Source organism: Drosophila obscura, unplaced genomic scaffold (genome assembly GCF_018151105.1).
Source record: "Drosophila obscura isolate BZ-5 IFL unplaced genomic scaffold, ASM1815110v1 contig_186, whole genome shotgun sequence".
In the NCBI taxonomy this organism is placed as follows: Eukaryota; Metazoa; Arthropoda; class Insecta; order Diptera; family Drosophilidae; genus Drosophila; species Drosophila obscura.
Genome location: NW_024542774.1, coordinates 6,901,532 through 6,928,239, shown reverse-complemented (window position 1 = coordinate 6,928,239; position 26,708 = coordinate 6,901,532). Strand labels below are relative to the sequence as shown.

Below are 26,708 nucleotides of genomic sequence, written 5' to 3'. Positions count from 1 at the left end.
TTCGATTGGCTGCTATAAAATACGAAGACAAATTTGTAAAAAAATCGACAGGTGGCATTTAATTTTTACAATGGAAAAGTTCCTAAAAGGTTTCAATGGTTTTTTAAAAATTATTTGAGCCCGATACTATTACGATAGTATCGATTGTTTTTTTCAAAACATTCAACGTTGATATTACTCGATTTTAATATTCCGTTTAATATTACTAGCTATTTGGCACTGTCAGCCGTAAACAAATAATTTTATCCGATAGATACATAACTTTTGTTCAGGATTGGTTAGTTTTTAGAACTCTTTTTCATTGGATTGTTTACATATTAAGGTTCAAACAAAAACGGCCAAAGCATAAAACTTAAATATTGACTAAATGTTACGTCAGTGTTGCTGGTCAACAAAGTATCTTCTATGCGTATGTACTTTTGTATACCTTATTTCTTTTAATTGGTGTTAAATGTTTCGTTCCAAGCTCCATTGAAACATTATTTATGATTTTATCCTAGATTGACATGTTTTTTACATATTAATGCACATGTTTGTGTGTTATAAATACATTTATCCCGGTTCTGATACCTATTATTGGTAGTCGTGAGCTGCAAAACTTTGTTAAAATCTTTAGAACAGAGACTGAGTAGTTTTTGCATTAATTGGAGCCTGAAAATTCAAACAATATCTCAAGTCCATAATATCCATTTTCCCAAGGTATGCAGATTGTTGCTCATTCCGTGCCAAAGTTGCACAACAATGCTGCTACTTCATTTCCCCATGTTGCTGAAATTTTTCCCATACAAATCAAATGTATCATACGGGAACGCGTATGGAATGACGCAACAATGAATCTCGTTTTTGCGTTTAAAATATGAGCGCAAAAATACCCCAGAAATATACCGAATTCTCATTTTCAAAGTATACCGTAAATACACTGCTGAAAATCATATTCCTCAATTTTGATATTCGATTTAATGTTATAAGCTAGCTAATTCTCTCAGCACTAAACATATAACTTTATCCGATAGACCATATAATTTTCTACAAGATTGATTAACATTAAATACTTCCACTTATTTGATTGCTTATAGAATATGGTTTAAACAAAAAAGGGCAGCACTATTTGTCACATTGCCATTCACCCAGAAAACGTGCAGGTATGAAGCTATCGATATGCGATTGTCTAACTTTCAGTTACTTATTTGAATTTGAAATATATTTACTTAAAAACGCCATAATATTGATTTTGAATGCAAGTGCCACAATCTTTAATATTTGGATACCACCACTCGCCATTGGATTTACTATTTCAATTAGATGCCGAGCTTGGCTACCGGGAATTACTGTTCCTGAGATCATGAGTTCATAATGTGATGAGACACGCGACCAGATGGGAAAATAAGTATTAGTCAGTGGCGATTTTGTTGACATTAACGCAGCTTAGGAAAACACATTTGCCCGTGTGCACATGATCCGACTTCCTCCAGTTTCGATTCAGGGCGGAAAATGCTCTTATTTTCAGCGCCAACACGCTAATTGGTCCCAGCCCAGGCACACACTGCAGCAAGCCTTACATGTGAAAATCAAGGCGATAAATTAGAACTACTCGAGGTGATAATCACCGCAAGCTGAACTGGGAAAAATAGTTTGCCAATTGTATAAATGGCGATGCCAAAACAACTGAAGCCACACTTAACCAACAGTCGGGCTAGAACCAGGTAATACAAACCCTGAACAGAAAACCCTTACAAAATGCTGTCAAATAAGGTTAGTGGAGCAGAGTAAACCTCAAAGTCACATCCATTTAATGGAGCTTAACCCCACCAATAGCAGATCTTTCGGTTTATTGCCTGCTTTGCCGCCTTCAATATGGTGTGTGCCTATCCCCAAGACCGCCTAACACCCACGCAACAGATGCAAAGACTGAGTGCTGCCACAGAAGCGGAAGCACAACCAATCATCTCCAGCGAAGCCCTCGACAATCTGTACAGATATGAGCGGACATTAAGCCGTCTTAGAAGAGCACTGGATGAGCTTGCCTACGAGGAGGCGGACGATGACATGGAGCTGGCGGAGATTAATGTGTTCCGCCCACTCTTCCGCTATCGTTCGCAGGTGGCCAAGCAAGTCGGTAATCCTCAGCAGCAGTTTGGATAAACCTTGCAAGCTAGTTTATAAGATACATTTAGCCTCATTTCCCAATAATATTTCGCATTTTCATTCCATTTTTTTACACATCGAGCATGAGAAATAAAATAGTTAAGTAATTTATATTGTTAAACATTTAAATATTTATTTATTATACTTTATACTTCATACATACATGGTACATACACGGAACCTATGCCAATATGCATATATACACACACAAATCTATTTACTTTCCAATATATAATTATTGTGGCTTTTTCCCCCAAGTTTCCACATCGAGCACATTTACAAATTTTCTGTTCGTGTCCGTCTCAGTGGATGACATTCCAATTCCATACATTGCAATGCATTTTTAAGGAGGATATACATACATCTATGAATCCCTAACATATAGATACACTTACACACACATACATATTGGACTAGGGAAGACACAAAGAATATTGAATTCTATATCTATGCATATAAGATGGACACCCATAAATGGTTATTATTATTATTATTTGTTGTGTTTCAAATCATTTCAAGCGCAATGAAGACAACTATCTTTTGATTCAAGACCCTGTAAGACTCCCCTTATGTATTAGAAACTCAAGATAATGCAACGGATACTGAGCTATATGATTAGATAGATACACATATATATTCATACACATATAAATCTTATAGAAAGCATTGGCTTAACATTTATAACCAATATTTGGTATGGGGAACACTTTTCCTACATCGTATTCTCCGTATTCCTTGTAAATAGTACGTACATTCCATTTCTGCTAGTCAGCTATTGAAAAATATCCCCTCTAACATGCTCATAGCTTAGAAAAGTTATTTAAGTTGCTAGTTAAGTACATGGTAAGTAGTATAGTAAATATTTTGTTGTTCTTTGTTGCTGCTTCGCTTGGTTCCATTAAGTTGCTCTGCTTAATATTCTATCTCAATCGCCGATCGATTGATTTTGATTAGCATTAAATTTGATTTAATTGTTGTTGTTTGATTATCAGGCTTAGGTTACACATCAGAAATTGTAAATTGTTAACGCGAATTGTGGCTTACATCTGGACAGTGGCTGGGGGGCGGGACAGAGAGGGTGATTTGCCTGCTTCGAACTATCGAAACCTGTTTACATATTGGGCGGGATAAAGCCATCTGCTTTGGGGTTTGGGTTATACACATATTCACATATCAATACAGTTCACACACATACCTATGTAGGCTTACATTAATTTTTGTTTTGTTTTGCCTCGGGCTTATAGCACTTGCAGATTCTCGCAGTGCTTGAACTTGGAGTCCTCCTTGCCCAGTATCCAGGTGAGCATCTGTCGGGCCTTCATGCTGGCCAACATAACGCTGCGGCTCTTGTACCAATGTGCCGGAGAGCTGCCGTCCCGATGGCCCTGTAAGTCAATTAAATGTTAGCCATACAATTGCAACTTTATGAAAGGCAGGAGAGTGGCAAGCAAAAAGGGGATTCTTTCTGGACATTATTTTACATTTTCTTGCCACTCGATTGAAATGTTTTTGTGTTGGTTCGCATCCATTATAGAGTTATTCCTTTGCAGGCGCCAATTGGATTTTCCATTTTTCATGTGCTTTATGTGGATTCTGGGGCTGGCTCAGGGCACTAGATAATATATTACAAACAACGAAACAAACAAACAAACACAAGAGCACAACAGTTTGGCAGTTGTCTAGAAATACACTCGTTGGTTTTACACTTGACACATTTCCTTGTTGCCAAATTTACAAAAATTTTGTGCTGTTTTGTGGCTATTGGCAAGGACAGGACAGGATATGCATATACTATATATATATATATGTATATGGGTACAAACAAACATAGACACAAGAAGTTTTTAACCTAGATACTAATATATCATGCTTTACTTGAATGTGGGGAAAGATTTGGAGTTGGAGTTGGGTTGGAGTACATTGATTGCATTTGGTCGGGACGTTGAAGTTAAACTTGAAACGGGGGTAAACTGATCGGAGAGGAGCTTCTGTTCTACTTACCCCATCGTCGGCCTTAAGATCAGTCAGAAATTGATCAGTTTCTACAGTCTCTACGTTCTTGTTATCTTTAATTTTATATTTATCTTTTGCTTTTTTCGGATTCAGCTGGACATAGATTACATACAGATAGATACAAAGTATTACACATGGAACAAACTTTCAGAGTGGGCAGTTGGGGATGGTTGAGAAGAGAAGTAGTAGATGGAGCAGATGAACAACCAACCAGCTAACTTTTACTGCAACCGATACTGGATCTATAGCTAGTTCTATCCATCAAAGGGGTGTGGTTTTCGGGGCGGTAGGTGGTGGGGGGGGACTAAACATTGAGTCTCCTTCCATACATACCTGCAACATATTCTGGTCCTTCTTGAGGCGTATCTGGGTGAGGGTTCCAGCCAGCAGCTCGTCGCAATTGTGATTGATGCCCACCGAGACCTCGATAAACTTGGCTCCGAACGCACAGGCTAGACATTTTCCATCTGCGGAACACAAATCAAGGATGCGGATAAGGACGTGGACGAGGACTAGGACATGAAGGAGGCACTCCATGCATAACCATGATGCCCGGTCACGCCACTTAATTGACGATGCAAATGAATGCAATTGGCGTAGTCCGTGGGCTGTGGGTTGTGCCCCTTACTGGGGCTAATTGCTACTTACCCTGGGCAGAGACGGCGCGTGAGCGGGCCAAATCAATTTTGTTGGCCACGAGAATGATGGGGCGATGGCGGTGCAAGTCCATGTCTTGCAGTCGCGATAGTATCTGCTTGGCCCTCGTGAAGGACTCCTTGTCAATGCAAGAGTAGACCACCAGAAATGCATCCGCCTCTTCCAGTTCGTCCTGCAAAACGGATGAAGACGAAAGAGAATCCAAATTAAAACACAAAACTCAACAAGTTTACAACATTCTAAGGGCCCTGGGGCGGCCATTCGGTTCGTGTCTGCTGAAAATATTTAATGCCGTGCCATGTTTTATTGCAGTTAGCCGGAGTGAAATTAAAAGTTCTCAACTGCGCCCCGTCAAGTGCAGGCAGCCGCCTCAGAGCGAGAGCAGCAGTGTGTGGGGGAGTCCTTCTTTTCCAACTGCTCCTTTTACTCCTTGTTCGCTTTTGTTTGCTCGTAAAAATTAAAATTATGGCCACTTGGCATGGCCGTAACAAGGTGAGGACAAAAAAGAAGCCGCCCAGACTTGGCCAGACTTTTAATGATGTTACTTTTATCAGGCCCGGACCCCTACATTAACGTATCTAATGAGCAGTATCAAAAGTATTTTACAAATGTCTGAAGTTTCTATTTATTTAAATGCAAAAAAATGTTTTACTTATGTTTATTTTATAAGGCCCTTGACGTTGCTCTTGGGATCTAGCTGTTCGTACTTTCATATACCTCTCTAAAGGTAGGAGGTAGCACTCAGCATCGAAGTTCGAGTGGAATACTCTGCAATGTTCAATCATCGAAGCATTGAAGTATTTGATACTTTTTGTAGTGGCACCCGTAGCTAGAAGTGTCCTCAAAACGATTATGTTTTTTTCACAAAAAATGACAACATGTTTGAGTCTCTTTCTCTCTCTTTTTAATCAGCAGAAAAATACGGAATGAAATATGGCTCTGCTTCTCATTCTCTTCTATAGGACTCTATTTCTTCATGCCTTCTTGCTGGAACTCCCCACATTTTGTGGCCTGATGACGTTGGCAAGTTTCCTTTCTTTTTGGCGCTCTGGTGCCTTGGTGCCTTACGTACTGGCATCCGTTTGTGGCTCATAAAACCACGCCAGGCACATCCGACCTTTGTTCATTTTGCACCTCGCCGCTGGCGGCTGCCGCGGTTCGTACACGTTTGAAGTATGTTTCGGTGGAGAGTGGGGTCTAAGGTCAAACCTTAAGCAATTTGTTATTTGTTTTTTACCCAACTTTTGGCAGCCATGCTGGGGCGCCTTTAATTCGCTGGCGGCTCTGTTCTCTCGCATTCCAGAATGGATAAATTGTGTCCGTTTCCTTTTGTTTTGTCAACGACTCGACATTGCAATCATCATCACCATCATGGCAATCGTCATCAGCGATTATAATTATCATCAACGCGTTCATTTATATTGTTAGCCGCCACCCGGCAGCGCAGACAGAGGCAGCATTTGGCATTTGTCCAGCAATTTGGCATTTCGATTGCACAGTTGCGCACTCATATTGTATTTATATTATTTCTTTCGTTTTTTTTCTGCTATTCCGCGTGCTATTCCGCGTTCTCTTTCGACTCTTTTCTCCTTTTTCTTGCTGCTGGAAATTGCTCAGAAATTTGCTGTTGCTGCCCGGCAGGATTTTCAACGAATTCCTTAAATGATTTCAACGAAATAACCATCCAACAGCATTCCCGGCACTTGTCCGTAATTAGCCGCAGTTCAGACACGGCTCCTTTCTGCCTCCGGAGTCCTGCACTGCATAGTTTTCTCTCAACGTTTTGGTTTCTACTAGGTATACAGGGGTATGATGTGTTTGTGCAGCTGAATGGAGTAGTAGAGATGTAGTAGGGGGTACTTAATAGTTCACAGTGGAATTTAGCATTTTAACTTGTTTAACAATTTCCTCTTGCAGTTTCGCGTGGTGCTTGGGGGCAGGTAAGGGTAAGCTGCTCCTCGTCCACGCATTTCACGAACTCATTTTGCATTTGAAATTAATTCACTTTGTGCAGTTTATGCTCATCTAGTTGGCAAATCGCACTCGGAGTCTGGGGCAAATCTCAGCTGTCTGGACGGACTGGACTCATTTGTCTTGCCGTCGGCAGTGACAGCCTTAGCCACAGGCTCATCCCTACTCGGTTTGCGGTCGGAGCCGAGTTAATGGTGAAATATTCAACGACAATTACAAAACACAAACGACTAAAGCTGTTTGTTGGCTTTGTGTGCGTGTGGGAGGGAGGGTGTGTGTTCTGTCCGTTTGACAAATGACTATTCACCTTGCTCTCCGGGTTGCCAGTGAGGAACTTGAGCTCCGACTCGGTGCCATTCAAGATGATGGAGATGTTCTGCTCGGCCTCATCGCAGTCTGCAAGGGATAATGTACACTTAGCTTGGATTTCAATTGAGTAATCGTCCAACTACTGACCTGGGCCATCGTAGGCATTGATGCAGTCCGAGGTGCGGAACTGTGAGACCAGGGCCTGCTTGCCCACGCCCGCCGATCCCAGCATCTCCACGCGATAGAACTCCACCGGCTGGTGATTTTCCTGGGCATTCTGTCCGTGTCCAAATCCGTTGCTGCTGCTGCCGCCATTGTAGCCGGAGCCCAGGCCCTGGCTGCTGCCACCGCCCGCGTTGCCACCCAGACCGCCGCCACCGTTGCGGGCGTGCATGGGGCTGGATGGAGCCAGGCTGTTGCTGCGCGACCGTCGACGTCGGAACGAGTCGCCGCGATTAATGATGCCTGATGCGGGCGAGAGGACAAAGAGAAAGCGAGAGAGTGAGAGAGTCGCACATCAGAATGAAAAACGAGAGGAAAATGTGCCAAAATAAACGGGAAAACGTCACCCATTTCGTATTCCAAATGCATATTCCGCCATTGTTCGTCCACCTGCCTGCCGGCGTCGCGCACGTTAGGGCGTATGTGCAACTTGTGCAAGGCCCCATACCACGTTACGCATACGCCACGTAGCTCAGGCAGAAATTACAGTTTCCTGCCACAATAGTTAATCTGTCTTTTGTGTCTCGCATCTGTGGCTTTTGCAATCCCATGTTAACCCACTCCACCTCTCCCCTTTTTGTCTGCCCCCGACTACCGCCAGTTAGGGATTTTATTTTTCATTGAAAATTTAAAATTAAAGCCCATGTTTCCTGCAGCAAAATTGTTGAACATAAATATTGGCCTTTTCGAATATTTACACAAGAAAATAAAAAGAATATTTATCGGAAATGTCGGGCGAAAATTGTATTTCCCATATAATAAAGTAATTAAAAAGACATTTCAATTTACATATACAATTGGGCCAAGGCTTGATGGCTATATTAACCCGTGGACGGAGAGTTTCAAGGAAATAATGATCATTCGGGTTCGTCGCAGTCTTAGTTAAATTAGTCTTCACGGCACTGTAACCGGATTGAAATATGGTACGCAAAAAGTGTAATGTTAAAGGGTACGTGGGGTTGATGAACCCCAGTTAAGACAAATAAATTCCCGTTAATATCAACATTAAGCCATATGATTATCGTTCCATCACAGACAATGCCTATGGCAAGGTATTACCCAACGACTGACAAAAGTCAAAAACCAGCGGTCATTGTCAATTGTATTCCCCCACAGGCAGATACATGTGTCTGTATCAATCTGTATCAATCTACATGTGTATGTGCATAAATAATGTACGGGTATGCCGTGGTCTGGCACCATTTTCGGATCTGTTCGTATTGGATCTGTGCTGTTTTTGTTTGCCAACATATGTACGTGTATGTGTATGTACGAGTGTCTGTACGTACATGGTGTGCTGTGTATTGTACATTTGAAATGTCATAAATAGATTATGGCCTGCCTTATTGCATTCAGCCGTGCCACGAACCGATACATGTCAGTATATATTGCATATACGATACATAGATCTTCATCAGAGATCTTTCACTATTCGCTGGCGTTCACTCGTTGCTCATCTGCGGTCGTTAATGTTGCAAATTGAATTAATTGCCAAAACGATTCTAAACATTTACATACTACGTACGAAATTTTCAATTCGTTCCCCCCCCTGCCCACTTCTCGTTCGCTTCTACATGGCTCTGCCGTCTGGGTGAGCCGTCATCATTGGAAAGCCATAAAACTGTTTTGGGTGGCCAAATATTATACAGTCTTTTTTTGGCTGGGGGGTGGGTGGAGGCGGCGGGACGCGCGTGGGAAATAATTCATTTGAAAAAGGTGCAAACGGGCAGCGATAAAAATTGCGATTTAGTTTACATTTTGTTCAAATATTTGTGCAATGTTCATGTTTATTTTTAGCTTGTAGACTGTAATTTAGTTAGCAATTCCAGATATTTCCATGGTTCCAGCTGACTAATGTGTGCACTAATGTTCAGTTCAGCTCACCATTTTTGCTAACATCCCTCATACGTGTATGGAAATGTTGTACTCTCCTTTTTCTTTGATGTTGGTTCAACGTCTTCTGCACCTCCTCGTTTGCTTCGAAAATTCTCTCTTTGTTTGAATAAAGAATAACCATTTAAGCAAATAAACTGAATATTTTATTTGTCGATTGATTTAGAGTGGGGCGAGTGTGGCACGAGATGTTGCATATGCTGCTGGGATACATATACATATACTCGCACAAACAATATGTGTATGATTAACCGCCTTCAAGGTTATAAATTGTCTAAACAAAAACTCTCACTTCTATAAATACCAAATCGAATGGTGAGCATTTGGCCAAAAGCATTCGACAATTGGCATCAGCCACATTTGGCTTATAATCCATTCGACGCGATGGTGCAGCATTCAATTATGATTCGATTTACAGGCCCCTACCAAACCCTCACACAGGACCAAAGGACACTCAGGACCATTGTCTGTTGGTGGCTGGTTGATTTTTAAATGAAAATTTCATTCATGGTGCTTCATTGGCTGCCATCGGTGACTGACACTCGTTTTGGGCGTTTCAATTTATCACACACTCTCCACTCTCTGGGAGCCTTCTCCACTTTGCATTTACCACTCGTCCAAACCGTAAATATAATTGACGGATGATGGCCAGAGCTACCAATTGCGGCTCTCTCCTTTGGCCCATCATCATGAGCGTATTAATTAAATGAGCGCACATGACTCGGGTATGGCACAACCACAAGACAGCTTCCCTTACAAGGCATTTGGCTTGTATTTGAAAGCAATTTAGTTGAGCAAACACAGACACTTCATTGAATTTTAATATGCAGTGCGTTTCAGAGTGTTTCCCTTGCCCTTTTGAATTTCCCAGTGCCAGTACGAGTGCCAGTCCTAGTTCCAGTCCCTGCTCATCCATGACAGTTGGCTGGGAGTTGAAGGGAAATAACCAACCCAGTAGAGAGAAATTCTGATACTCCTTGATGGCAATGCTCCGGCCGCCAATGGCCGTTCTCTTGACATGCATGCAAAATGGGGAACTTTCCTCCGCTCGACTTTAGTTATCATATTTTGTACACTTCTCTCGTGAAACTCCCAGGGATCTGCTCTGCCTCATGACTAAGTTATGACACCTTCTGTAGCTAAAACGTGGACATGTCCTCTGTTTGCTGTCATGTCTGTTCAAGTGCTTGCATAGTTCCCTATTCTGAGCTCTGTGCTCTGTGTTCCGTGCTCGCTTCTGGCAGTTCGTGTTCCGAGCCTGTCTGGGTGGGCTTAAACACGTACTTAAGGTCTGCCCCATGACTTTGTGCATGCAAACAGTCGGTGGAGTGGGAGGGGGTGGGGTGCAAAGCAAACTATATGTCTTCTTGATAGTGGGCTGCATAGCGACCAATTCTGAAGCCGAAAGCTCAGCTGAGCTCAGCTCAGACCAAACTGATGTTGAACTGAACTTCTCCAATTGGATTTGTGCAGCAATTTCCACAACTTTGATGGAAAGAACTTGTTTGTTATCAGTTCTAATCCTATTATTTAATTCATTGGAGAGTGAGTGCATCCATAACTATATTTATTCAGTAATTGATTACATTTCCAAAACTTCTTTCAGGCTTTGTGTGGAGCTATTTTAAATAATTGAACTAATTATTATTATAAGGTGGACTTAAGATGACCCGAGATGGCCAAGAGATCTCCAGGCAAACAAATTGAAGTTTCCTTAGAAGAAATTCGCCTGCCTTTAAGGGCAAACTTTGCACAATACGCAGCCCACAGTGCGTATGTGTAATAATAACGTGACACAAATATAGAATACAAAAGCCATCGAAAAAAGGAAAAGCACAAACAGGGCACACACACACACAGACAGGCAGGCCATAATGGGGAAAACTACACATGTCTCAGCGTGGTTGTATGAGTGAGTTTCCATATGTATGGGGTGTGTGTGTGTGTGGGTGCCTTGGGGTATTCATATTCTATTTGGAGTGGCATTTAGTGTCACTGATATCTCCTTAACATCATTGTGTAACAACCTTTTAAGATTTCAATAAGGATTGCTACGCTGCGTGTCTGGGAGCAAAACTATAATTTTATGCCTTCTGGCATACACATATCCTGTTCGCTGTTCCTTGAGCCTGCGACTCAGTCCTGTCCGCATTGTTGGGATCATGTGTAATCCCAGTCATCTGGGTCCCCCAAGGCTTTTGTTGAGTTTCAATTTCAAAATTAATAAAATGGTCCACCGAGACCTTTGTCGAGCTGTGGGGTCCTGGAGTCTCGGTTCTACTCACCTCCTTTGGATGCGCTGAATGTGCGCAGTCTGTCCACATCCTCGTCGTCATCGTTGACGCGCAGGTGATGCATATTCATGGTGGGCACGTCCAGGAAGGCGTTCGATTTTCTGTGTCCTGCAATCGCAAATCAGGATATTAAATTAAGCAAAACTTGCTTCAACATTAAATTGCATCAACTATTTGCAGCTAATTAATTCAGTGGCAGGTTTCAGTTTCGAAAAGCTTTCGCGTGGGAAGAGCCTGACAGCAAACAGAGTGCACTTATGTGGCAGAAGGCAGGAGGATACGTTGCTCAATTGCCGCTCGGAAAAACTGGGTCAACAATGGTGGTTCAATGAACGACAAGAGGCGGCCGCCACGCTAATTGAATTCCCGTTATTGGCAAGCACTATACATAAAAGCGGAAAGCACTGGGCACTGGTCACTGGTCACTGGTCCCTGAAACGTGGATATAGGCCAAAATTGGCATCTCTGAAACGAACTTAAAGTCTTTTGGCTCACCCGCTGTTGGCCACTAAACCATTTATGGTCAATTTTTCAGCGTCGTGCGGCGAGCAATTTGGCTGAGAGCTTAGTTTATGCCGCATAAAACATCAGAGCCCGGCACTTGGCTAATTTGTTGCGCAGCTTGTTGATGGCTCTGTTTTGCCATTAAAGGGACTACAACTACAACTACCCCAAAAATATATATGTTCCCCTCTCACCGTGTGGCTGTGGCCGACGTTGCGAAAGCTTGCGTCGCTGCGGTGGCGTCTCCGTCTCGCTGAGACGCGGCTCACTGTTGCAATAGGATCGCGCCTCCTGGAGCGTGTGCTGCTGTTGCTGTTGCTGCTGCTGCTGGGCCTTGGTGCGCTGGCGAACCTGCAAAAGGCAAAGGGGAACTTTGTTAAACAACTTAACCATGATATCCCATCCATCACTCCGTCTGTCTATACATTTGTCGCACAGATCCCCAAGGCAATCGGTTTGATTTATGGACTGCAGCAGGATGTGACCTTGCCAGTGAGTGAGAAATTAAATTGCACTTCTCGTCTGTCCAACACAAATCAAATTGCATTTGCTTGTCCTTTGTAGACAACATCGTCTCCCCCAAGTCCTGCGAGCTGCCTACCTCCCCCCCACCGCCACACTTTGCTGGCAAATGCCATAATTTATCGGCTGACTTGCCACATGGCGCAGCCTCGCAGCGACCATTGGCGGCGACTGTGACTGTGGTCTGTGATCAAAGCCGTTCAAGGGACTTCCACACAAATGTCAAGGTTAAACGCTCTGAATGAGTGCGGTCCGGTACAGTCCCCTCCACCCACTCGAGTTGCAATCAGCCGAGCACTTGTTTCGCTTGCCTTAAAAGTTTTCCTGCCGCAGCATGTGCCTTGGGGGGGGGTGGATCCCAAATCCTTCAAGCAACGTCCAAGTACTTGTCACGTTGACTGCCACGGCAGCGGTCGGAAACGTGCTGACGATGGGTCCTCCCATCCAGAAGTGTGCGTCAGTTCTCGGGGTGTGAGCGAAAACTAATTTCAGCACCTGTCCGACAGCCCCGACCAGCTTCTTGGCTCGGTTTCTCTGTGGTCCAGTATGCGGGGGAAGTGGGGGGGATATTTATAACCGCATGCAAAATGTCCAACTTTGTTGCCGGCTTCCGGTTTCCTTGGCCCACACATCATGTAATCCCATTCCGGGCCTCCCTACGATGAAATGCCGGAAGCGTTTGTTACGTGGCACTGGCTGTCAAGTGGCCATGGATTTGGGGCACGTCGAGAGTTTAGTCAGCCGGTGCTGGCAAAAGCCGCCAAATCCACACAGCCAACAGCCAACAGCCAAGAGGGTGGGTGGGTGTCTGGGCCATTAGGCGAGCTGTCAGTGTAAACGTTTCTTGTTTATTTAGTGGCCGCTCTTTGCGCTTTTTATGGTCATGGCGCGGACTGCATGCCACCATACATTTACTTTACTTACATTTCATGGGTCGTCTCTCGTGACCAGTAATTGCTCTTCTTTCCTTTGCATGGTCTACTTTTTTGTCTTAATCAAATATTACTGCCCCGCCATGCAAACATACGAGTATAAGCACGTAGCAGTTCGTGGACGAAGAGCAGTATACACATTTATATACTCGTATGTATGTATTTGTATGCGGTAGTCGGTGGTGTGTCTGCTGATCCATCCGGATGCAGCTTGTCCACGCTCAGATGGAGTCTCGCCCTGTTGTTCGGCGAAATTAATTGCTTCCTGCATAGCGTTTCGCCCTGCTATGTGTCTTGTCTTGTCTTCAATTTGTGCCAACCTAATCCCCAATTAGTTCTTCGGAAAAGAACTGATAATTTCTTCTTTTAATTGCCGCTGGGTAATAATACCAATAAGCTAGCGGAATATTTAAAAAGCAGGGACACACTGAAGCTCATTTCCCTTCAAATTAAATGAAAAACGTTGTGTGTTATGTGTGCAAAATGTGGACACACTCGAACCGATCTTTTGGTGCAATTTTTGTAAGCAAAAAGTTTGTTTTCAGTGCAAAATGTTTACGTTCCTGCGGCTGCCATCTGCCTGGCTGTTATTTTCGTCGACTATTATTTAAATACTTTGTACTTGTACTTTCCAAAGCTCATAGCAAATTCTCGGAGCAGCGAAAATAGCCTTTTCAATTCGTGCTCTCTGTTTGAGTTTTAGTTGTCGCTGTCTTTGTCGCTTCATCAGCTCATTACACTTTGTCCGTCTCTGCATCAAAAGCGAGTACTATGCCACGCGAGTTCTGTCCCAACTTATCAGCATCGACATCGACAGTGCTGCTCAAAAGTTTTTCGCGACTACGTCTGTTGGATGGCTTTTATTTTTCTCTCTGTGTCCTGTGTGTGTGTGTGCGTGATTCCTTCTTTATAAACAAAAGTCATTTTGGTTCGCAGTCTTTGCTTTTTTTTCTTTAGCTGCGAACTCATTACAGCCACGCCCACAGTAAACACAGGAACGCCTTCATGCCGCGTAAGTTGTGGCATCATCAGTCGCAGAGGGCGAAAGCTGTAGAGGCAGGAGCGGGAGCAGAAGCTGAAGCTGAAAACGTGAAGCATGTGTGGCAGCGTCGCTGACTTGTAAACTTTTTTCTATATAAATTACCAGCTTGGGGCGCATCAGAAGCGACAGGAGCTACATTTTTAGCACGGACTTTGATGCGATGGTGGCACACATTGCACAAGCGTTGCTTTCTGTTGCCTCGTTTGCTTACTAACAATACTGCGAGGAACCAGTGGCGGGATCCAGCGCCAGGAAGGGACGGACGCCTGCTCCACGACACTCATACGCAACGTATGCCACGTGGCGGTGCCTTTTGTCTGGCAGCTACAGAAATTGAATTTGGCCACGATATAATTCAATTCACACTCTTGCTAGCTGTCGACACTCGCCGAGAGACTGGATGAAGCTGTATAGAGTCATCAGCAGGAAGGAGCCATAGCATTGAATGTAACTTCACACTGTTTGGATGTCAATCATTTGGATAGACAGAAACCCCCATATAACAAACAAAAATGGAGAAAAATATTAGGGCTCCGCATGTGATAACCATTCCGGTGACTCCGTGCACCCATTCGCGGCTCACAACCACCGAGAGCGGTGTCCATAGGGCCGTGAACAAGGTGGTCACCATGGATGAAAGCGTGGAGGCAAAAGTGCTGAGTGTTTTGCTCTCGGTGGAGAAGAAGTATCGCTACATTTTCGCGACCTTTAAGAAGGAGATGGAACTGCAGCGGATAGCGGCCTCGACGCTGTGGGGACTCATACAGCGCTACAGGATCGCCATGGAGATGGACGCGAACTGTAAGTGCACGCAGCTGTACGCCGTGGAGCCGAAGGAGGAGATTATCCAAAAGTACTTCATTCACTACCAAGTCATCATCAGCTCCAACAAGAGCCAGTGGTGGGGCATTGAGTCGATGCGGTCGTATGTCCTGACCTTCCGGCGCGAGTGCAGCAAACTGAATCTCGAGGAGGAGACGCCCTTCATTCTGGGCGATGCCTTTCACAAGCCCATTACGTTCTTCATGGATCTGGTGGACGAGCTGTTCAACTACTTTTTCAGCTTGCATCTGAAGCTGGACTGCGCCGCAGGGCAGCTGGATCCCATGGATCTGGAGAGTCTGGAGTACTACCAGAAGCTGCTGCAGACCAACGAGGACTTCGAGGAATATTTCATGTACAATCTCAGCTACTGCCAATGTCTTCGCATGCCGCCCAAGTGTCCGGAGACCCGTGTGTACACCAACATTGACAATTCAGCCGTGAAAAAGGAGGCCATGGAGCAAGCAAAGCGTGCACGTTGTAACCAACGAGTGTCCAGGATGACGGCCAGGGCCTCTCAGATAAGAGGCTCCAAGGAAAAGCCTGTGCCGGTGTCGGTGCCGTCCCAGGTCGCTGAGGTATCCCCCCCAGATGTGGTTCCACATATGGCTGGCAAACTGCTGTCCATTCCCCTCAGTTCGCAGTTCGAGGAGCAGTTAATGAGCGAGCGCCACACTCGCATGCTGGTCCATCAAGTGCAAAAGGCCCTCAGTCAATCCTAATAATCTTTGCTCCAACAATTCCGATACAAATGCGAGCTCAGATTTTGCGTAATTCATTGACACATTGCTGGTTGTGCTCCATATAGTATGCAGAAGCTACAAAAGTCAAACTATAAGCCTTACAATGTTACATCTTTCCACCTCCGTTACACTCGATCTGTTCTATCGTTGCCAAGACCACAAAATGCCAGGAGGCGATCAGCCTGGTTTTCAATTAGATTTCATTAAATTACTTGTACGAGTATCTTAAGTTTTTAGCTCATTTCATTTGACTCCGAGACTGAAAAGGGCAGCATAAACTTCGCTGTAAAATGTTTCCATTGAAGCTTTTATTAACCAGAAAATTTTTGGAACCGATGGTAAAGATTCTGCTGTGGATGCGAATGTGAATATGTTCCTAATATTAGATGAGAAATCTTTCCTCTGTTGCGCTCCGCAACTCGAGGACTACATGACAATGCTCTTTATATGTAGGTATGAATGCGTGAAGTGAGAAACGTGCAGCTACTTAAATATTCATTTAAATATAAAATCAATTCATGTCCTACGCGTACGCGGGGCAGACATTCTGCAAGCAACAGAAGCAAGTGACAGGCAGAAGCAAATGCTTAATTTACGTGTTCAATGGATATATATATATCTATATCTGTATGTATGTATGGCTAGATATATCTATACTATTGGTGTACTCACCGATCTGGCACCCGATGTGATGCGAGCACTTTGGGAGCGTGTGGCCGGCCGGCGTCGTCGGTAGCCGGGCGTGCCGCCCTCCGGCGTGGCGCTGCCCGAGGCGGTGGGCAGGCCATGGATGACCGTCTCAATGCTGGCCCCCGTGGCGCAAATGGAGGCGCTGCGTGTCTTCTTCTGCATGCGATAGTGCATGGGAGAGATGTCGTCCACCATATTGTCTATTGTTTGTGGCTCGGCACTCTGGCTTTTCTCGGGGGAAATTCTGTGGTTAGGCTATTGGCTCGACTCGCCTCGCGTCGCTTTGCCTTTCGCCTTGGTGAAATGAAATTCTAATTTGCCAAATCTAGAATTTTCTATTTTCGTGCTTTAAGCATTTCGTGGTGGTTCGTGCTGTGGTTCTGGTTGTTCTTGATGTTCTGATGTTCTTGATGTTCTTTTCTTTTCTTTTGTCTGTTGCATGTCTCATAATCTGAGATTTGGATGGTGTTTTTGTGGTGATTAATGTTTTATTTGTTTGTTTGGTGCTCTGCAAATAAATGGTGGAAAGCGCAAAACGAATGAACAAAACATTTAAATAAAATTTCAAATCAAAATCTACAAATATCTAAAATAGTTTTCTCGCTCGCTCGCTCGTGACAAATGTTGTTGCGCTTTTACAGAAATAACCCAAAAATCGAAACCGAAAAAAATCGCATAGCTGCAAAAAATAGTAAAAGTGGCACTGACTACAGAAATATTTATGTACGAGTATTTGTAACAACATGCTGCATAATTTGCTATGTGATTTTTCATTTCGCCAGCACTGGCCGCACTGGCCATTAAAACATGAGGTAGCATTTCTCTGCTACCCCGAGCCGTGTTATTTTCGTCTCATGAAAACTGGGTCAGCCAGGCAGCCAGTCAGCCAGCCAGCCAGCCAGTCAGCCATCCAACCAAAATCCAACAACTCTCCTTTGCAGTGGACGTCGTGTTCCGTGCCCAACAAATTGCCACAAACAAATCTAAAATCCATCAAAGGGGTTCAACCGCTTGGGAATTCGATTTGTTTGGTGAGATTTGGCATTGGAGGGGGGCAAGGGATAATCTGGCAGTGATGTATGTGTGACATGGGGAGGGTACTATAACGATGGGTGTTTTCATTTTGGGCTTCGATTGAGTTATTAATTTTGTTAGAATTCATTTTCTTATAATCCACAATCAGCTGATGCCTTTCGACCTCTTTTTCACCTTTGCTTGCTTTCGGTATCCCTTGATCTCTAAAGTGTCTGTTGTGGTTAATCGCGTAGTTCTCATAAACTAAAAATACATTTATTTAGATCTTGCATCATCTTCGTTTTGATTTCCCCATTCGAAACGTAAATAAACTTCGATTTGGAATGCTGAAATGGAATGTGGCAACTTTCTGCTGGCATCTTTTGGCGGGTTGGAGAACGAGAGCTCCTACAAGATGCTCCACTTCACTTCATTCCGCAGGAGAGACTGCAGCCCCTAATTGACACAAATTTCCATTTGCATGAGAGCAGTAGAATGAGCAAGGCGAAGGCGAATTCAAATAAACTTCTTAGCGGTCCTAAGCCATGGCTTAGAAGGAAAATGAAATTGAATTTGCCTTAGGGTCAGACGAAAGCTGCTGTAGAGTGGCGTGGAACGGATCTGATGGGACGGCAGGGCATCGGGCCAATCAAAGCATATTTGTAATCCATTTAGTCGTCCTGCGCGCTACTTAGACATGCATCATTTGCTCCCTCTTCCTGTGTGCCCCTGCGGCATCTGTGGCATAATCTAATCAAGCCTCTCCTGTGTTCCCTCCCCCTCTCTCTGTGGGCACTTAGGTGCAGTTTAAAACGATTTTCCTTGGTCTGTCGCCTGCCGATGACTTGAAGAACTTGCAGTTCCCTTAAGTGGTGCGGAATAGCGCTCGTTCTAAGTTTCTCTCCCTCACTGGAGCGTAATTAACTTTTGTGAATGATTGAAGTATAAATAATTAATAACGCGCATTATTTTCGCACAGCCGTTGATACCCTTGAAGCCGGGGGAGGATTTCTCATACGAAAGTGTTACGAAAGCGTTGACGCTTCTTCTGGCCAAAGGAAACAAAGGAATTGGGCCAAGTCCCCCTCGAAAGTAAATAATGCAAAAGGACGAAGGAAGAATAAATACATAAACTGAAAAAATGTTTCACGTGGCCCCATATGCGACGACAGCTTGAGCTGCACTGGCAGAAACGACTTGGTCGTGAGAGCTTTTCCCAAGTTAAATGTACGAGTTTGAAATTTTCCCAGTCAACCCCCGAAAACGACTGATTAGGCAGAAATTTGTCCCCTACTTTGACTTTAACCTGCTTAAAGGCAACCAAGGATCCCTGGGAAAAGGAAAAGGCAAACTTTCATGCTTGATTTGCCACCGTTTTGTGAAGCGATGCATTACCAAGACACAGCAAAGCAGACCAGAAAAGAAAAATCCCAAAAGCAAAAAGGGTACTGCTGACCCATCCAGTCGTGCATGAAACTTCATGCCACATGACGATGAAGTCGTCGTGGTCCTGGTCCCCGTGGCAGTACCTCTTTGTGGCCTGGTCTGAGCCCTGTCCTACGTCGCCTTGTTTGCATTCAATTGATGCCGCAGGGCTTTTACTAACAACAGCAGCAGCAATCCTCGGATCCTTCTATCCTTGTGTGCGTTTGTGTGTGTGCTGTCCTGAGGTTCCCTCCTAATTGGCCACAGGACGTATATGCACACATCAATAGAGGCGTAGGAATCCAGTGGCATGTTGTCTTTAGACATTGCAATTAATGTTCATTGGAATTTGTATGGGACAAGTACTATATGTACAGAGACAACCAGAGGTCATTCCATTTTATGGCCTCATACATACTCGTATATGGTAAAGTTTTCCCACATTTTCCCCAAAAATTCCCACCCCGTTATCATTGGAGCCGCGCCTGTTGCTAGTTATTAACATAAATTCGACGCCAACTCAAATGTATTTGCTTGAATTTTTGTCACAGCTCTTGTTTTGCGTCGGAAAGTCAGTTAATCAGGCCACCCATTGGATGTGCTCGTACATGTCCATGTCCGCAGATGAGGACAGCTGTGCCTGGTTACAGGCAACTTAAGCTATCGCAGAAATGTGGCCTAAAGTGCGTTGGATTGCCAGGGGTTCCCGATGGTTTACCGACCATGGGTTACCAATAAACCTCACCCCACATGCACAAAAAAAAAAAAAACTCGATAAAGTGTCAACAGATACCGCATGTACGAGGTACGGCCGGTATGGCCTGATGGTCTTTGAATGGAACCCGCATGAGAGGGAACGGATATAGGGGCAGAGTATTCAATGCTTGAATGTCACCTGAATGGCAAAAAAAAAGAGATGAAGCACTGGGTGGGCACAGGAGAAGAGGACGTTGAGTGTGGAAACTGAAATCAGAATTGATTTAAATGGACAGAAAATAGAGGTTCCCCCCACCCTCTTCAGTTCGGTTTCCATTCAATGTTGTTTCTGTTCAATGTTTATACAAGATTTTTTAACAAACAAAATATGCAGTTGATATGTAGATTTTGTTATTGTTTCCCTTGTCAAAAACATTCAATACAGAAATTAACGAAAATATATCTGATCTAAAAAGTTCAGCCTATGAGGCTATGGACTCTATGGAAATTCGTATGCTTCTTAAAGTTTTTAGTTCTCCTTATCAATATCAGAACAATTGTTCTGATAAATGTTTGTGTAGTGGTGTGAAAGTGATTCATCTTCTGTCCACTTAAAGCCGTTTACGAACCCGACGGAGGCAAACTCTTCTTATTTTTCTGGTAAAGTAATTGTTCTTCTAAAGGATTTCAATCTTTTTTCTGAGAGTAAAATCATTTGCTCTGCTTATCTGGCAGCTAAAGCATTGGTTTCTCGGAAACGTTTCAGACTCATGATCCTTAAATCTGGCCTGGGGCCCTGGCCCCGCCTTCAATATGTTTTCAGTTTGTTTGCTGTGCCAGCGGCTGCCTTTGAACATGTCCTTGACCATGTCCCCATGTTCATGGACATGCTTCTGCCCCATATCCATCAACAGCGCGATGCTCATGTGTCAGTAGATGTCGTTGTCATTGGATGTGGAAGGCGTTTGTTTAAGGTTTCCCTTTGAACATCATCTGTGTGGCCATTTGTATATTTTCATGGCCAAATGTCAGCCGCCGCACACACACCTGTTGCTGTAAAATTAAAGTGTGGGCCAATGCGGGGCCACAGGTTGCTTTAAGGTCAGGGCTATACACATCTGTTTCCCCTCGTCCGCTTTTCCGTTGGGAACACTTGCTGCTCAGAGTTCCCGGTGTAGTTCCCATCATAATCATCCTGTTTTGCTGCCCCACAACAATCTGAGCAGCGTGCCAACGAAAATGAGCTCTAAATGAAAATGACAGCTTTTTATTATGCATACGCCACGTTGTCTTTGAGGCTGCTATAACAAATAATGGGCCAACATTTTGTAGAGTCAACATGAAATTTGCTTTCGTGCTGTTTTGTTTTTCTCTTCTCTGTTCTCAAATGAAAACAAATTCAAATGATTAAATAAATTATCTTGCATTTCTCTCAGACAAACGACAGTCAGCGGCCCAAGAATTTGTATAGAGAAAATGTTTTTAAATATTTGTGCGACTTATGATGAAATTCGCTTGTTAGGGCAGATCAACAATCTATATATATATACTTTTTATAGCATTTTAGTTGATCTTTTGGGGAAAATCACTTGACAAGTGTCTTGGATTTTCCATATGTTTGACATAACTTATTGTGGAATTAATATGAAAAAAAATATACTTTTGTCTGCGGAAAATATCCCCTAGACTTTGTATGTTTGTTTAATGTTCAATAAATCGATGATAATATGCTTGCCATAAGGCAGAAGGATAATAAGGAAGAGCCACGGGAATGGAGCAGACAAGCGGGTACGTGGCCAATCTGTTGTGAAATTTATTTTTGTGAAAGATTTTCCAAATCGTTGCACAAAATCGAGCTCAAGGGCAGATTATGGGGCTTAATGTTTTCTCTGTCTGCCCTCTTTCTGGCTCCAATGTCGTCCTCTTTCCTTTTGGATGGGGAATTGGCGGGAAAATGGCTGTCTGTTTAGTTTAAACTTCACGTCTTTTACGATGATTATGACACATATGTATGTGTGTGAGGTGGGTGTATCTATATGTATTTGCTCTCTCTCTCTCTCTGTATTGGAGTGTGCTCCACCTTTGGCGGCTGTTTACCCCAAGTGCCGTACTTTGGGGGCCTCGAAATCGCCTCTTATTCTCAATTTAGATTAAAATCAACGCAAAGTCGAAAACAGTCGCATGGTGGAGTCTTTGGGCGCAGATGTTTACACAAAATTCACTTCATTTAGTTAGTGACAGTATAAATAAAGCTCCTGCTGACAGCCGCTGCCCTCCGCTATATATCCAGCCAAAGCATTCCTCTTTGATGTGTGACTGTCTCTGTGTGCCACATTGTGCCACATCATAATTAACTGTCGATGGAATGTCTTATGGTATTCGAGCATATTGTGTCTCTGGTAGAGCACCAATTTGGTCTCAAAATAAATTGATGAAATTTACGATTTTCCTTTGTCGCAATGCTGCTGGTCGGGGCAAGGACCCGCCACTTCTTTATGGATCCTGCCCACTCCCTAATTGGACTGCATTTGATTTCACATACTCGTTCCGGGCTTTGTTCGAATTTATTCGGGGATTGGATTTTCTGTTTTGGGAATTTTCTTTTTCTTTTGTTAGATCTGGCTGTTAAGTGGGGGAAATTGACTTGAATATAATTAAAAGAGTGGAAAAAGAGGAAATTTATCATAGGATGGGCTGCGTTTCTAGAATATGTTGCGTAAAAGCCATTGCCGCTTCAAGATATTAGCATTAATCTGAAACTCTAAGCTATAGGAATGAGTGCTCGCTCTTTCGTTTTCCAACCAACCTCTTTTATGCCCGAATGAAAGCCCAGTTCCTCCTTCTGACATTCTGATTTCTATGCTTCTGTTTGTCATTCTGTTTGGATGATTGGCTGCTTGGATGCAAAATGTTGACCAATTATGTTCAAAGGATGGGAAAATTCTGCAGAGAAGCAGAGATTCTGTAGTGTCCATCAAACAGAGCTGAGTCCGAAAGGTACAGAAGGCACCGACCAGTGCAGTGGGAAATGGGAAAAATGACTGCAAAGTTGTGCCAGCAGTGACTTTTATTTGCATTTGAACAGTTTGTTTGTTTGGTTTGCGTTTGGTTTTAGGTTTCGGTTTGCAATTCGGTTTTTGGACTGCTGGAAGCTCTTTAAGTGTGTGCATAAATATTATCGTTAGTTTGGTGTCTGGTGTCTGGTGTATGTAAAGTTTTAGCTTGGAGCACCGGAAAGGAAATGTGCTCCACTTTACTGCCATGCACTACACTACGATACAGACCGCTCCACTACCATCCACATCCACATCCAGGCCACTCTACTCTCCAGTCTCAATTGTCACTGGCACTGGCACTGGCAGTGGGCTCTGTCACGTTTTGCCTGGTCTCCATCCTCCCTTGGCCAAACATTGTTGGTTCAAAGGAACAGAACACGAGGCATGCCATGTTCTACGCGCCCCCAGTTGTTGGCTGGGGGTCGGCAGTGTCAACTACAACAAATTTTTTTTGGGGCTAAGTGGTGGCGCTGGAGGTGGCGCGACCAGTATGTACCGTGCTCAACCCTTTGACATGTCAGATCCCCATCGCTGTGGGTTCTACCTAATCCTCCTGTTCTATCTACTCCCCTTCACCACCTGCTCATCTAACTCCCACCCTTCAGCCTACCTCCTTCCTCCCATTGCACATCCCGCTGCCCTTCTTCGGACTGTTTTCAGGTACAAACAACAACAAGGAAGTGGCTTTTAGGCCTTGGCTCCTGGTGTTTCTCCACTTAGTTCTCCTTCTGGCCTCGTTGCATATTTTAATTGAATTTAGAAATTTCGTTGGATGCATCACAAAGGAAATCTGAACAATCCATTTGGCTTGAAAGCCAGCTACGAATTTGGTTATGACCAGGAGACTCTCCATCTAAATTTCCACCGTCCTCGGAAACTCTAATGGAATTTGTTGGCAATTTGATTTGCCATAGGAGCATTCGCCCTGTCTGGTCTGCCACTGTCTCTCTGATATATAGAGAGTGTATGTTCGTATGTGTGCGTGGAGGGGGCGTGGTCAAAAAGTCGCGTGTCAGACGACAACACAGACGCGTCGAGACATTTTAGTTTAATTGGCAAACAGGAAAACAATTGCAGGGACTGATAGGGAGCAGGGTTGGAAGGGGCGAGTTGGAAAAATCAGTGGATTGAAAACCAAGTGCCGCACTGCAGCAAAAATATTTTCCCCATTTCCATTTCCATTGCTGTGGTTGTGGTTGTAGTCGGGTTTGGGGCAGCAGTGGGTGGAATGGAGTGGTATTAAAGGGGACTCCCATTGTCTATCTGTGGCATGTCCTCTCCTGATTAGGAACCAGAGCGCTGGGGAATTGCTGTGGCGATTTGTATCGCTCCTGATTGCCAGCTATGACTGGTTCCCATTGCTCGCTCTTTTTTGCTTATTTTTGCTGATTGCCAGTGGAAAGCTATTTGATATTATCTCATTCGGTCTTACCAGAATGGTTCAAGCGGAAAATGCCATCCGCCGTTGTCCCAATTAGTGGTAGAACTTTGTTTCTCGAATATCCCGTTTTTAGGGTCTAATTTCAATTATACTGAGAATTACAGGATGAATTGGTATGGTAAAAGGCTCTGTAAATAAGCATTTAAATGTAATCACTAACTCTCATACTTTTTGCATAAAATTAGCATTAATATGAGAATTGGGGTTTCTACATTTTCTAACAATTATCTTCACTTGTTTTTTGGAAATAAATGTACCTACATTTGTTCCCTTTTTACAACAGATCCAAACCCTCTGACTTCTGATTAAATTGTTCTTAATTTTATATGCTTGTTCTTGCATTCTCCGCCTGCATTGTTTAGATCCATTTATCTTTTGTTACATTCCTCGAATTGATTGGTATTTACCCATTTCCCGCAGAGAGCACAACAAATGCTTTATGGCACCCTAAAGGATTCGCTCTCAAATAATCCCTTTCCAAAACGAGGCCATTTCGCGCGGGAACCCTACCCATCAGGGAAATACAGTCCCATAAACGTTAGGAGGCTGCCAACTTACCAGCACTGAATATTTAATGCCCCGGCAATGGGCAATGGGAGAGATCCCGGTCCCGGCTACTGGGGCGAATGAGTGATTTCTGCTCCTTTTACGATGAGTAGCGAGAAAGGAACGATTTCGAATGATTATCCATCCCCATACACAGGATAATGAAGGGCAATGGAAGTGGGAATTGGGGAGCCAAAGGTGGGGTAACAGTAAACAAATCGAAGAGTGACAGGAAATGTGGAAAGTGCCAAAGCTCACGACACCGCCCATCCAGACGCAGGCGATGAAAGAATTACTCCTTAAATGCCCTGCGGCTCACATAGGTATACAGAGTATGTATATATCATGCTCTGTAGTATCTATATGGGTCACGACACTGCAATTAGGCGATTAAATTAATCAAAACATACCTTTCTTTCACCAGTTGGCACCTCATCCAGGGGAAATGCCCCTTCTGGCTTCTGCCAACGCGTCGGTGTCCTCTAATGAGCCACAAATGGCAATGTCCTCGTTTCGTTGGTCAATACTATGGGCATATCCATCCGAACATTCACCAAAAAAAACCCCGCAATTAGAAGAGTTTTTATGCTGTTGCGATATGCCTGACGTTGGGGAACTTATGTATTTGATCGATAATTTGTATAAAAAAAGGCGGCACACGTTTTATATAGATACTAGATATCTATGTATATGTATATGTAATATATATTTAGGTAGAGAGATACCTAATTTTTGCACTTGTTCACTTTCTTTCCACTATATTTTTTCGGTTATTTATAGAAAAATGAAGTGAAGCCGAAACGTAACACAGTCTGTACAATTTATTTTAGATCTTTTCCACTTGTTGTATTTTGAAATATTTATGTATATATTTATTTATGCATTGGTATTTATATTTTTATATAGTTTTGTAATCTTTTTGGGGATTTTCCAAAATCTGACGTTTTCCAAAAATCAAATTCTCGTGAAACTCTTGCCGTATCGCGCTGTCGTCGTGGCAGCAGCTTGATTTCCCGTCCGATCCGTGCCAAAGCCGTCGAGTGTTTGATGCGATTCGAATCGTGTCGGCTTTCTGTTTTCCTTTCGGCTTTCGTTGCGGTGCTTTCGCCTGTGACGACATGGAAAAGCTTTGCAACGTCATTGAGAGCTTTTACGTGCACTCTCTCTCTTGCTCTGTCGCTCTCTCTGCCCTCCTTTTCGGCCATTTGATTTGTTTGTATTTTTTCTTTACGACTTTGCCTTGTTTATCTTCAGTGTCTCCTCCTCCATTGTGGGTGTTTGCTGAGTTCATTTCGTTTCGTTTCCCATTGCCCAGCCTCAATGGAGCAGAAGAAAGGAGAGGGAGAGAGGAGAGAGAGAGAGAGAGGGGAGCCTTTGTGGGAGGGAGGCAATAGAAGGCGCTTTGGGGGATTGCAACATTTACAGCTTTTCGTTTTTTGGGCCATGTACCAGATATACCCTATTTTCCAAGAGAAGGGTATTTCAGTTGGGCTCCAAACTGATGCAAAATTGAATAAAGAATAGACTCTGGTATATACGTATGAGTATTCCTGATCAGGATCAGATGTGTCGATTGATAATATCGTTTTTATCTTTTGAATTTACGGATGTCATCTGTTAATCTGTAAGGATTATCCAGGGGCATCAAACGTTTCTAAACGCCAAAGATTTACTTAATTTCTGTGTTTCTGTTTTTCTTTTTCCTTTGCTTTGCTGATGTTTTACTCTCTCTCTCTCTATTGTGTTTTGGTGTTTATGGATGTATTTCCCA

General features: G+C 43.6%; 3 protein-coding genes across 7 annotated transcripts; 2 read left to right on the top strand and 1 right to left on the bottom strand.

The window, feature by feature from the left end:
* Positions 1 to 1,656: 1,656 nt before the first annotated feature.
* On the top strand, positions 1,657 to 2,274 carry LOC111079303. Of its 2 annotated transcripts, none has more exons than XM_022374427.2 (2): positions 1,657 to 1,752; positions 1,816 to 2,274. In XM_022374427.2, the coding sequence occupies exons 1-2, from the start codon at positions 1,738 to 1,740 to the stop codon at positions 2,140 to 2,142; spliced, it is 342 nt and encodes a 113-aa protein (XP_022230119.2). In that variant the 5' UTR covers positions 1,657 to 1,737; the 3' UTR covers positions 2,143 to 2,274. The 2 variants fall into 2 exon arrangements, with proteins under 2 accessions (XP_022230119.2, XP_022230120.2); XM_022374428.2 differs by having other exon boundaries at positions 1,667 to 1,752; positions 1,819 to 2,274.
* A 4-nt stretch (positions 2,275 to 2,278) lies between these two features.
* Positions 2,279 to 25,983, bottom strand: LOC111079301 (GTP-binding protein RAD). Of its 4 annotated transcripts, none has more exons than XM_041592775.1 (11): positions 25,348 to 25,983; positions 16,742 to 17,267; positions 12,203 to 12,359; positions 11,496 to 11,612; positions 7,243 to 7,560; positions 7,094 to 7,182; positions 4,807 to 4,987; positions 4,492 to 4,625; positions 4,147 to 4,251; positions 3,341 to 3,530; positions 2,279 to 3,282 (listed from the first exon to the last, which is right to left on the bottom strand). In XM_041592775.1, the coding sequence occupies exons 2-10, from the start codon at positions 16,952 to 16,954 to the stop codon at positions 3,384 to 3,386; spliced, it is 1,461 nt and encodes a 486-aa protein (XP_041448709.1). In that variant the 5' UTR covers positions 16,955 to 17,267; positions 25,348 to 25,983; the 3' UTR covers positions 2,279 to 3,282; positions 3,341 to 3,383. The 4 variants fall into 4 exon arrangements, with proteins under 4 accessions (XP_041448709.1, XP_041448710.1, XP_022230116.2 ...); XM_041592776.1 differs by having other exon boundaries at positions 3,355 to 3,530; XM_022374424.2 differs by having other exon boundaries at positions 2,279 to 3,530.
* On the top strand, positions 14,959 to 16,326 carry LOC111079302. The gene has a single exon (XM_022374426.2). It carries the CDS (start codon positions 15,017 to 15,019, stop codon positions 16,046 to 16,048), a length of 1,032 nt encoding a protein of 343 aa, XP_022230118.2. The 5' UTR covers positions 14,959 to 15,016; the 3' UTR covers positions 16,049 to 16,326.
* Positions 25,984 to 26,708: the final 725 nt, after the last annotated feature.

Coding starts and splice junctions, on each gene's coding strand:
- LOC111079302 (XM_022374426.2), top strand. CDS start 15,017: ATGGAGAAAAATATTAGGGCTCCGCATGTGATAACCATTCCGGTGACT.
- LOC111079301 (XM_022374424.2), bottom strand. CDS start 16,954: ATGGTGGACGACATCTCTCCCATGCACTATCGCATGCAGAAGAAGACA. Junction 11,613..12,202: donor ACGTCGGCCACAGCCACACG/GTGAGAGGGGAA, acceptor TTGCGATTGCAG/GACACAGAAAATCGAACGCC. Junction 7,561..11,495: donor ATTCAGCGCATCCAAAGGAG/GTGAGTAGAACC, acceptor CGCCCGCATCAG/GCATCATTAATCGCGGCGAC.